The sequence below is a fragment of the Lytechinus variegatus genome, chromosome 17, assembly GCF_018143015.1.
Source record: "Lytechinus variegatus isolate NC3 chromosome 17, Lvar_3.0, whole genome shotgun sequence".
Classification (NCBI taxonomy): domain Eukaryota; kingdom Metazoa; phylum Echinodermata; class Echinoidea; order Temnopleuroida; family Toxopneustidae; genus Lytechinus; species Lytechinus variegatus.
The window spans coordinates 20237808-20251177 of NC_054756.1; the positions used below are offsets into that span (position 1 = coordinate 20237808).

The following is a 13370-nucleotide window of genomic DNA, read 5'->3' on the forward strand; positions in this document are numbered from 1 at the left end:
AATCGGTTTCCAGTTAACTAGTTTTAGAAAGTGTAATGAGAACGGTCTCTATGACATCATTACATTGTAGATTCAGTTCAGTGCAAACAGTCCTAGCTGAATGTCTGTAAAGGAGATGAGAATGATCAGTTTGGATTTAGATTGATGATAGAGATGATGTATCAGTGACAATGCTAAATTACAAACAGATCAAAGAGAAGACACAAATATACATTGTATACATGTAGATACAACTGCAATGAATCCATTATTATCAATCTACATGTATTTTTTTTCTGTCCATCGGCCCTTTGATAAAAACAACAACAGCACATTCAATGTTAAATGCAAATTGTTCTAAGTTTTCACAAAAATTTGCATTGATCATGACATTTTACCACTTACCACATATAAATCAGAGTCAATGGGTGATTTCAAGTTCAGTGTTGACCTTTTAATGTTGCTGTTGGTGTTAGGTCAATTCTTAAGCGATTAAATTTACCAAACATGAAATGAAGATGGTCCAAAAAAGTCACCCACGAGCCATAAGAGATGTCAATAATGTGATCTTGATGAGTTTTTAATGTTCTCTGAATAAGCTAGGGGAAACAATCCAAATTTCAACACCAAGGCCAACACCGTACTGAAATCACCCCAATGTACATGTACAGTATTTAAAGATTTACATGTAATGTTTACATGTACTGTCGGTACTACACTATGGAGTGATATTATTAATGACAAAGAATTAAACAAAACTAACACCCATCCCACCCCCCCCCCAAAAAAAAAAAGAGTAGGAAAAGTATAGAAAGAGAGTGTAGTGGCCCAGCTACGTACATGTATATGCATAGTACAGTGTATTACCTCCCTTTATAATGTATTGAGAATGAATGATGTTTCTAGAGAATGTTATCGTTGAGGTTCAATGCAAACAGGGTCTTGAATGTTTTGAGAGGAGGATGATGATCATGGGGGATAAGATTGATGAGTAGAGCTTGAGGTATCGGTGACAAGTGTTGGTAATTAAATGCAGGCTCCCTCCTGGTCCAACCAGCCAGGCTGAACTTGGCATGCACTGTAGATTCCTCATGATCTTGTCATGTATGTCTACTGTGTATGATATAAAGGTCCCAATTGCTGCACTTGGACAATTCTGCACACAAGTCAGGGGCCGCAGAAGCGGGGGGGGGGGGGGGGGGGGGGGGGGGGGGGGCTTCAGCCCCAACTTTTTCCAAAACCATGTACAAAAACGTAAAAATGACCATATGATTGTGATTTTTTGCATGGTCAGCCCCCTCCCCACTTTGAAAATTGTTCCACGGCCCCTGCAAGGTTACATAAATTACAATACATGAGAGTCTGTCTATAAATGCTTCAAACATTAAAGTTTGAAAGTGAATTTATGCATTGATCAGGGAAATGGGGGTTAGAATTCCCAGTCCACTTCTCTGCGTGGATCATTTTTTTTTCTTTACATGTATACATGTATTACAAAAGGGAAGTGAGTGACCACCACTACATCATTTTCGTAGACCAAGTCTTCATTAGGTGCACTTGCATAATATTTACTAATAAAGTGCAGTATTAATTGAATCGTATAATGATGTCAAGACGTGAAACAGTACATTTTGGACGGTAGGTGTGCAACATTACGAATGTTTGACATTCACCCTCCCATTTACATGTTCTTGTGTACAACAAGTAGATGTACAAAACTTTTAATAGAGATACGGTACATGTATCTAGCAGAGCTACAATTGGGCTACGGAGATCATTTCTGGTTTATAAGTTATATTACATTGTCACCTGAGTGGGTATTTTGTGTAATAAAAGTGAAAGTAGTTTATGTCTGTATGAAAGAAAAACCACATCATGTACGTTTTAATGCAGAACATTAGTGCAGCAAAATCCAGGATAGGCCATAATTAATCACATTCTTGGAAATGGGAGCTTTCTCAGGAACTCTTCATGACTATGGTTTCTTTTATACCACCTTTAATGTTGAAAAAATCAGTTGCACACATTAACATTAATCAGCATTCACATGTTAAAGCCCCATGTGTACATAGGCCTACATGCTTTTGACATGCCACATTGAAAGGATGTTTAGAAATTTATTGGTCCTCAGTTAAAAATAAATGCTCATAATGAATGTAAATGAAGCACTTTTTACACTATACAAGGTGTTTTTTGTGTTAAAACTCATATATACATGTATGTACAGTATGCACATCTTACAGCAGCACGTACATGTACATGTATTTCATTATTCTTAAATGTTTCCAAACAGTATTGCCTTTGAAGTGAAATATAAAACAAATGTCTTTTGGAGTATCACTGGCAACGCTTGATCGATACTGCAGATGCTTTCTGTGACATCTGCAATGGCAATAAAGCTGTCACAAAATTCCTCTATTTGTTGTCCTCTCTGGGAGCTGGCTCTGAAGGAATGGGCATCACTCAATCGTCCCATTACCTGTATCACCAGATGCAGGACAAATTGACCAGAACAAATTACAATGAATCAACAGAGTTTTTGTCAAGAAGGAATGATACTACATCGATGAAAGATTATTGATCCAATCTTTCTTGGGAGAGTGGCAATTTCCTTCTGCATGTGCAGTTAATAATGCAGGATGGCTATATACATGATACAGTGCGAACAGTATCACATTCTTGAACACATACATGTAGCAATATTCATAGGTTCTATAAAATAATTCTTTTTACACCAATACATACAGGTACATGTATGCACATGTACATGTAGCTTGTACTAATACAATAATCCATGAATGTATGTACAGGTACAGGGTGCATGTAGGGCCGACAACATTCAACCACATTGCAATTTGCACAGATTTTTTTTTCTCAGTTTACAAACTGTTGTGCCTAAACTTATTGCAGCGGTTAAAAGAGAGTTTGTTTTGTAGCCTGACCTTAACCTAGAGTGTACTCTGGCTTTCAAAGGCATTTCATTGTCACCTTGTGTTTTACCTTGTGTTCATGCTACCAACATTGTTATGTTTCTCCTGCAAAAAGCGATTGGGAACTCCTTTTAATACTGATAATGAAAGACTACTAACTTTAATAAAGTTACGATTTGTTTTTATGTCCTTTGCTTTGCTGAACAGTAGAAACTCACTTTATTTGGGGCTGTTTCACAAACTGTTTAATTTTTACTTCAAAACCTTTCTTTGTACCTTTATAGGCTTGTTCCCATTGATTATTGGTCTTTTGTAATTGATTGTGAACATTTTTTTCAGCCATCTTTTATTTCTTTTTTTTACAATCATGATTGCCACAATTGACCCCAACTTCAAGATCTGAAACGATCGCTACATTTATTAGACAATGGTTTCAATCAATTGTGCAAATCTTGACGGTGGGGATAAGGTATTAGTGCACAAAATCTCATGCATTTATTGTATTCCTGAACTTGATCCAACTACAGTAAGCTTTTTTCTTGAAAGTAGTACATGTAGGTACCGCACAGACACACATGCAACCAGGAATTCTATCAAAATGCAATTTTAGATTTCTAACTGAGCAATAGCACTTCTATAATATCAATACCAATTTGCTTTGACAAGCCAATTTGAGACATTTTCAATTGATTGCATCTCTTTATGCTACAAGGCACTGGAATGTCAATATCATTATTGAGGACTTATGCAGTTGTTTTAAATGTATTATTAGACTATTAATACTAATAGCCAGATTTTATTTACTATGATATATGAACAATCATACTTTTGACCCACAGACATTGATGTTTTTTGTGACGTGTGAACAGTCTTATAATTCCCTGCCCTGATGTACATGTAAACAGGGCTCGACATTAGCAGTGGCCTGGGGCAACCAAAAATGAGAGTCTGGCCACCAAAATTTTGTAAAAGCCAACACTTGGTGGCCTGGTTGGGCTACCAAAGTTTTGATAAATTGTAATGTTTTCTATTGTTTTAGGGCCACCAAAAATATGAAATTGATGATTTTGGTAGATTGTTTGGGCCACCAAGAAAAAAAGTTAGTGCGGAGCCTTGATGTAACTATTGGGTATAGTTCTTGTGGTACAAACTGCATTCCAGCACAATGATGATATGGAGCGTGTATTTACAGTGACACACCTATCAATTGTCTGTCGGTGTTCCTTTAGCTTCATCTCAAGACATTCTAAATCAATTTTCACAGAAGAATACCACTATGGGGGAAATTTTTCCTGGTATCGCATTTCAATGAATGATTAAAGACTGCTACATGTACGTGTACATGTAGTGCTATACAAAAAGTCATGTGTACATGAACATACATGTAGCAACAATTTTTTTATTAGTCTCTTGTCTTGTTGGTATGATAATCAATCCTTGTATTTGCTACTTGTATGTAAAAAATGGTGCCCCCAGCTCCAGTCCTAAAGTTTGTTTGTACCTTTTAATTAATTGAAAATTGAGTTGTAGTACACAATGGGCAAATCGCAGTCTGTATTGAAATATGGTATTTTTTAGTGATAGAGCATCACCAAAAAAAATTCCTGACATCTTGAGCAGCGTCTCGGCGTCTCAGCTGGGGTAAGTCTCCAGCTGGTTTCTAGAATATAGAGTTCTGTTTTGGGAATGTGTAGTGAAAACTTCCTCATGCCACGAAGCTGAATTATTCAACGGGAAATCACTGACTAATCGTCAAAGCTTTTCTTCGTGGAATAGCATAACCAACTTTTGCTTCTGGTTTCTAATCAGTTGTAACAGAAGATCACAGGGCTTGTATCACAAAGCTTTAACGTACTAGGCATTACTCGTAAAGTTTATTTGTACATACTTGTACGCTGCGCATGCACTTGTGCTTTGTGGTGTTTCAACTGCAAACATTGTGCCGACACATGCAAGTTCACAAGGTTATTCCTCCAAACCGCAGTGGCTTCTGATACAACTGTTCCCTTCTCTCTCTCAAATGGATTGATAAATAAACACTGTCCCATTTTTCATTATTCATATGACAGATCGGCGAGGGGCCCCAGACCACAGATTTCAAAGTAGGAGAGTGACTATTAGTCCTTGATGTAATATTGACATATTAATTAACTGTGATGACAGGATCAAATGCAGCAAGATCTATTTGTATCTTTGTTGTGATTTCTGTCATGTCAAAGGGAGCCTATTGCGTTATTGCAAAATACTTAATATGTATTATACAATGTATTTAGGATACGTTTAAAGTTACGACATCTAATAGATTTCAAAAGCGGTTCCTGATTTGATTCGATTCTACAGTAATCGGCGATCACCTGCCAATCTTCAATCATGCCACTTGAGCTAAAGAAAAACTTACAAATTTATATTTGATAGCTGAGAAGAGCTGCATTGCTATGATTGCAGAAGTCTTCAACATCACATATCAATGCATGATCATTAGGATTTTTTTTTGTAGGTGTTAGTGATATCAGAATTAATTTCTGACACTTACCTTCCAGAATGTGAACTCTTACTTTCCTTGAAGAAATGTAATCCATGTATCTTCCAGACAAAGTTGGAAAGGGAAATATAGTGGCGTAGAACTCATCAACCTGACACAATCATGTCACAATCATTCAGAACATACTTAAGGCATGGTCACACTGCCAGAGCGTTGTTGGAGCGGTCGTGGAGCGTTAGGGAAAGAGGGCTGAATTTCACTCACAAAATCGGGGGAAAAATCAGGGAAAAAATTGAAAACCAATCGAAATTGAAAATGGTGAATGGTAGCGAGGGGTGATGATTTTTTTCTCTCCGCTCCACAACTGCTCCAACAACGCTCGGGCGGTGTGAACAGGCCTTTAACCAGTTTTTGAGACACTATATGGAATACATGTACCTTCCGGAATGATCTTTCATTTTCCTGGAAGAAATGTATCTTCTGACAAAGTCAGAGACAGTATACCTTGGAGTAGAAGTCATCAACGGATCCTGATGTGCCAGCAGGGAAGACTTTGGTCATGTTTGAAAACATTGACGATGTTGTATGTGATGCAAAAAAGTTTACAAACAAATGCATTATTAATTATTATTTACCCATATAAAACTAATCTTTGTTTCTCTCTTCTCTTTCTCTCATATGCAGGATTCTCTATGTGCCTTAACACGAGACTGCGGCATTCCAGCATTACGGAAAAGCAAGAATGTGGAGAACTTCCTCTCAAGATGTAAGTGTCTGGATTACCCAACTTTTCAGCTCATGAACTTTCAATTTACTATCCTTTCCAATAACCTGTACTTCCCAATCACTTCCTGCATATGAACAAGACTGTTGGGGTGACGAGTCCCTCTGCACAAAACCTTATGGGCCTTGGCCGTATGTGAGAAAAATCAATGTTTCCATGTTAATTTCCCACAGAATTTAGAGGAGCACTATAAATATTTTTCATTCATAATCATATTACAAATCAATATGTAAAACCCATTCAAGCATGCAAAAAATAATTGGAGGCTACTTTTCAGAATGCATTGGGCAATTCTGCAACATGGCTCTTTCTCTTTTCGCCCATCCTCTGTGAATTAAGAACTGTTTTGATGATAACCTGTTTCAATGTTTGCCAAGAATCAAATTTATAAAATATGAATCTTGTCTATTGTGCAATATTTTTGATGCACAAGCATGACAATAATAATTGTCAGGTTAATAATCGGGTTGAACTTCCCGTTTAATTAAATTAAGACTTTAGTAAATTTGCCATTATGGCAAGTACCATGGTAACAGGGCTCAGCAGCCAATCACAATCAAGATAAGCATGGTAGTTTCAAATAATGATTAAGTTTATGGCTGCAATTCTTTATGAAATGGGCCACTTATATTTTAATGAAAAATTATATTATGAGAAGTTAGTAGAACACCTTCCATGCAAAGCACATTTAAAAAGAATACCCCAAAAGAATTAATGTTCACTGCAGGCTATTTAGAGCAAAACCAAGTATTAAACATGTACACACTTGTACTTGTTGTCACAAAATGATTATTTCTTGGAATTAGCAGCTTCTGAAAGGAACAGGACAAGGAAATATATGCTGCCTTGTTTACAGTATTAAATTATGACACACACGTAATTTGTACCAGTACTTATAACGGGACAAATGTTTTTTTTTTTGTTCATTGCTTTCCTTACTTGCATCTTGCATCCTCTTGATTGGCATAAGTATTGTAAAGAGAAATGGGAGTCTTTATAAAGGAAAATGTCTATTTTCACAAATGCTGACATACAGTATCGATAAAGTGATAAAATAATACATTAATAACAAATTTGTTTCTAACAAATGAGAGATGTGTCCAAAAAATTATTTGTATACCTACCATGTACATGTACATTGTACTGTAAAAAGGGCAATGCCTTTTAAAATGCCGGAAATAAACATACATATAGCTGTCATAAAATATAATGAATCATTAAAAGCATGTGAATGAGAAAACTGTTGCCTTTGTCACAAAATGTAATCAGTCATGCTGTTCATGCATGAATTATTATGAATTATTATTTATAATATATGATTTAGATCTCTCTGCAATTGCAATGCTTCAATTCTTGTTTTTTGTTTGTTTTTATTTTCGTATAAAAAGTCATGGACCCCTCAGAAGAACAGCCTGTGACTGAAGAGGCCAATCCAGCCCACGAATGGAGAATGAATAAATTGAGAAATATAAAGTATAATACATGAAAATCATCAAAATATTTACAATGGAGGATATCCCATTTCAGTGATATTTACAAAGTATCACCATTCTTCCATGGGGTCCTAATTAAACAAAAATAACTCAAAAATATGTAAAATTGAAAATTAAAACAAATCATGAAGCACAAAACAATAATTAACTTAGTATTGTACAAGATAAAATCAATAAAATAAAACTTAGCTAACTCAAAATCATGTACATGTATAATGCAACAAATAATCAAGATTGATAGGGATAACTTTGAGCGTTTGATATAAAGGACTGTATTGTAAAGAATGACTTATTCTAATTTCTTTTTATTTCAAAAAGATGAGGTGATATCCTTTCATTTGATGTATATTCATTTGATATAGAATTCTGATACTCTGTTGGTTTTATATCTTGACAGAAAATGAAAATGAATCTGATTGTAACTCCCATAAAAAATGAGGCAACAGTAGTCAGACATTAAGTTCATTAAAAAAAAAACCTTTGCGAAAGGAGATAAATACCAATTGAAATACTATACCAAATGATAGGATATCATCTCATCTCTCAGAACTTTTTTTATTTCTTTCTCATCTTCGAAGATTATTCCCAGATTTATGCACCTCCCAGGCATCTGGGAAGAGGGTGACATACATGTAAAGAGAAGATAAAAGAGGAAAATCCTTGGGCTCTTTCAACTGTTGCTTAATCTTGCAGAATGACAAGCTCATATTATGTTTGCTCGCTTCATGAGTCAGTCAATTAGGTCTTCCCTCTTGGGAAAATTGGCATAAAATATTGATTTTCAGGGGAATAAGCCCATTCATCTTTGATTGTGTTTACAGTAAAATGACTCACCCATTCATGGAAAATCAGGAATAAATCTGTTTAAAAAAAAGAAGAATATCTTGCTTGAATCTCATTGAAACACAAACCATTACTAGAATGGAGTTAAATGTGATTTTTTTTAATTTCAGTTGACATTTTCCGAGAAATTCATTGATGTTACTAGCGTTATGTTTTATTGAAATGTGCCCAATATGATTTTTAATGTGTTATACACATATTATTCACAATATGATATTCTGTCATCGTGTTATCATCTATTGCATTCTTGTGCACTTTTGAGTTTAATGACCTGTTTTTATTATTACTCTTGTTTTTAGCATTACAGTGCCACCATGAAAAGATTAGAATATGAACGATGTGTAAACAACCCATTTATTCATCCTTAATGAACAAAGTTACATATGTACATGCACTTGTATGGTTCCTTCTGCAGTAGATGTGCATGTAGAATGTATTAAGAGTTCAGTTTCAATATGAAATATTTGATTGCTTCATGTTAAAGGGGTGGTCCAGGCTGAAAATATTTATAGCTTAATACACAGAGTAGAACTCACTGCGCAAAACGCTGAAAATTTCATCAAAATCGGATAACAAATAATAAAGTTATTGAAGTTTAAAGTTTAGCAATATTTTGTGAAAACAGTGATCATGAATATTCATTAGGCGAGCTGATGATGTCACATCTCCACTTTCGGTTTTCTTATGTTCTTACATAAAATCACATTTTTTTCATTATTTCATACTTGTGTGAATAAAATGTCTCCCTTATAATGAAATAAGTTGCAGCAATAAATATCTAGTGCACTAAATCAGTTGTCAATCCAATTTTTCTAGTTAGTGGAGGAAAAAAATTGAATAAACTTCATTCTAGATAATAAAATACAAAAGAACAAGTGGAGACATGACATCATCATCCCATCTAATGAATATTCATGACGACTGTTTTTACAAAATATTACTAAAGTTTAGAATTCAATAACTTTGCTATTTGTTGACGAAATTTTCGGCATTTTGCTCAGTGAATTCTACTCTATTTATTAAGCTATAAATATTTTCAGCCTGGACCACCCCTTTAAGCAGTGGTACACACTGCAGCTGGTTGTGATACCAAATTGAAATGCCTTAATCCTCTGCATGTATATACATGTACAGTACCCCCAAGCCCTGTAATCATGGAGAAAACAATTAGAACTTTGTAAAAAGCCAAATGAGTTTTCTCCACATAGACCTTACATGCAGTTCTTACCTGTACATCTATGCATCCTCCTGCCTTCTAGAAGACTGGCAGTAGACCTATAGATGTATATAAACCTGAAATTTTGTAGTTTGGAGTGAAATTATGAAATGAGTATTAATTAATATGAAGCCTCCTTTTTTAATAGTCTGTACAACATACTACATTCAAGATCTTTCTTCGCTTGTTTTTGTAGTCGTTTTTCCATGACTATTTCATTTTTAGGGAATATCTCAGTGATGAATATGCCAGTGTGGTAGTTCCCCTATTAAATTAGATTACTCATTTGCTTTGTTTCATATTTTTGTTGTGGTTGTCTCATACAGATGAGCAGAAGGCAGGGGACATCACATCACATCGGCTGTCATATCAAGACTTTAAAATCATCAAGGTCATAGGAAGAGGTGCCTTTGGTGAAGTCAAAGTGGTGAGGATACCAACAAAGTATAATGCATTTCTTGTAAAGCGCATTTCACATTATAATATAATGCCCTATGAGCTTCCAAAGGACTTGGGTATTATTACCCTTGCTTTAGACCCGCAGTCTTTTGCAGCATGGAAGCATTTCAAGGATAAAATTCCTGCTAGGTAATCACCTGGGTTAAGTGTAGCACAAAGAGGGTCGATTTCTTGCTGAAGAGAATTATGCCGTGGTTGGGATTTGAACCTGCGGCCCTCTGTTTCGAAGTCAGAAAGCTAATCCACTGGGCCCCTACATGCCAAGATGAAAGTTTCTTTCAGACTAGCTAAAATTTAGAATACAAGTGAGTGTTTCGTAAAGCTGTTCGTATAAAGTTACATGTAAGAGTGACTAAGAACTACTGGTGATCCTGTCTTGTGGTAAATGGTATATTAATTGGCAATGGTTTAGCACGTACGGAAGGTTCACCAGTCGTTCTTAAAGATGCTCTTAACTTATGCACAGCTTTATGAAATGGCCCCCGATGTTTTGCCTGTGTGAAAGAGTAATATCCCTGAAAAAAAATACAATTACCTGCGAATTAGCAAGGATGTAGTTGAGCCTGGTACGTCCGAGTTACAAAGCCGTTGGAGAAAACCTTCTCCCATAGACATTGTACATGTGACTAGGGCTGAGGCCAAGGCTGGCAACATTTGGTCTCCAGGCCAGCGTAGACTACATCCCTGATAATTTACAATATGAAACGTGTGAAAAACTTTCATTTTTAGGCATGTTTGAAGAACGTTGATAATGATTTGATGGGTTTTCTCTTTGTTCTTTTTCTCTAGGTTCGTGAGAAGACGAGTCAGAAGGTTTTTGCAATGAAATGTTTGAGTAAATTTGAGATGGTAAGATATAAACACAAATAACATTTGATCTGACCTTGATGTAGACTATTAGAAATAATAAAAGTGACATACCCCCCCCCCCCCACCAGGGTGGAGGGAATTCATTCACAACTCTTCAGACACAAATGAAAATCTTGTTGGATGTAAAGTAGAATGTTGATTTGAATCAAGGAATTATTGGTTACAATCATCACCAAACAGGGACTCTGTACATGTAGCTTGAAAGACACGATCAATAAACAATTTAGCTTAATTGCAAATCTGTAAATTCAGCCTTTTACAAAAAGCTACAATCAGTTGTAAAAGTATTAATATTATCTCTTTATGGACAGTTCTGGAGATCTTTGATACTTCTTTTTTTCATCTCAGAAATAATACTGTCCATTTCATCTATAATCGATCATTTTCTGTCTCATATTTGAATAAGAACCACAAGCCTTTAAGAATCTTGTTCAATGTTAAATGCTGCCATATTTCAGTCATTAATGTTTTGTTAAATAGACACACACACATGCCTGCCCCTGTGTATTTGAAACAAGTGTTGTTTTGCTATTATTCATAAAGGGGTGTGTTGTATCTCATTAATGTCGTGAATGAAGGTTGGTTTCAAGTGATTGATTGTGGTTCATTGTAGGTCAACAAAGGTCGTCGGCCATTCTGATTAGTACTAGGCAATTGATTGTAGAGTTTAGTTGCATAATTGATTTGATTGTAATGATGATCAGTGCAATACTATGGTCAATATTCAATCTTTATTGACCATATTGAACAGAGCTTAAGATGAATTATATCTGTGTAGAAAGTGCATTTTTCATTACTCAAAAATATCTGTAGATATGTATAGGTCAAACTCACAATTTACTTTTAGATAATCATCAAATCAATATTTCCAATATCCAAATCCTATGCCAGGTAGGTGTGATCATTATAAAAATATATTTTTTTTGCATGTTCTTTTTCTTTCAAAACTAATTTTTGCTATTTATTTTTGCCAATCGAATTGAAAGAAAAAGAAGGATGATATGTGATGGGAGTCAGAGTGATGTATTCATCAAATAGTATTAGTATTTTGTCTGATTTGTTTTCTCTTTCAGATCAAGAGATCTGATTCAGCGTTTTACTGGGAGGAAAGGGACATCATGGCTCATGCTAACAGTGAATGGATTGTACAGGTAAGGAGATTCATAACCAATTCAGGCATGATATTCTTTCAACTAAATTGGGAATTCAGATATATTTAAAATTTAGCAATATTTTGTGAAAACAGTCATCATGAATATTTATTGGATGGGCCGATGATGTCACATCCCCACTTTCCGTTTCTTATGTTATTACATAAAATCATACTTTTTTCATTATTTCATACTTGTGTGAATAATTTGTCTCCCTTACAAGTATAATGAAATAAGTTGCAGCAATAAATGTGTAATGCACTAAATCAGTTGTCAATCCACTTTTTCTAGGTCTTGGAGGAAAAAAATTGAATAAACCTGATTTCATATAATAAAATACAAAAGAACAAGTGGGGATGTGACATCAGCCCACCTAATGAATATTCATGATGATTTTTTATAAAATATTGCTAAACTTTGAAATTCAATAACTGTGTTATTTGATATCAGATTTGAAGAAATTTTCGGCATTTTGCTCGGTGAATTCTACTCTATTTATTGAGCTCTAAATACTTTTAGGACGGACCATCCCTTTAAATTTACTTATTTCAATTTATTTTTCCAACGTCAGTGAAGTCTCATTTTCCAAATTAAATTTGTATTTCATTTGTTTAATGCAAGTATTGTTATATTTGTAGTGCATGTGTTATGAAAGTACTTCTTAATTTGAACATGTATTCATGGTCACATTTAATGATTGTCTTCCCAACCAGCTCCACTACGCCTTCCAAGATGAGAAGTATCTTTACATGGTTATGGATTACATGCCAGGAGGTGACTTGGTTAATCTCATGAGCAACTATGAGATCCCAGAGAAGTGGGCCAGGTTCTACACGGCCGAGGTGGTCCTGGCGCTAGACGCTATCCATTCTATGGGCTTTATACATAGGTAAGGAATCATGTGATATACAGGAATATGACGTCATCGTTACTCTCTAGTTTCTCATTCACTCACTTTCTCTGTCCCTCTTTAATATTCTTTTCAGTCTTTCTGCTTTTCTCTCTGTTTATCTCTTTTCCCCCCTTTTTTCCTGCAATATTTATGTCGATTCATTTTAGTTTCACATTTTGACTTTCACAGAGAAACTCAGTTATATGAGTAGGAGCGATGAGTCTAATACCAGGGGGCCGTTTCATAAAGCTGTTTGTATGATAAGAGCGAC

General features: G+C 35.2%; 1 protein-coding gene across 3 annotated transcripts in view; it reads left to right on the forward strand.

Moving 5' to 3' along the window:
• Nucleotides 1–13370, forward strand: part of LOC121431036 (rho-associated protein kinase 2-like) — an 87184-nt gene that overhangs the window by 28668 nt on the left and 45146 nt on the right. For all 3 annotated transcript variants that reach the window (XM_041628498.1, XM_041628499.1, XM_041628500.1), the window contains exons 3-7: nucleotides 6076–6157; nucleotides 10054–10154; nucleotides 10976–11035; nucleotides 12130–12207; nucleotides 12921–13096. In XM_041628498.1, the coding sequence (XP_041484432.1) occupies nucleotides 6076–6157; nucleotides 10054–10154; nucleotides 10976–11035; nucleotides 12130–12207; nucleotides 12921–13096 (497 nt within the window). The remainder of the gene's footprint in view (nucleotides 1–6075; nucleotides 6158–10053; nucleotides 10155–10975; nucleotides 11036–12129; nucleotides 12208–12920; nucleotides 13097–13370) is intronic.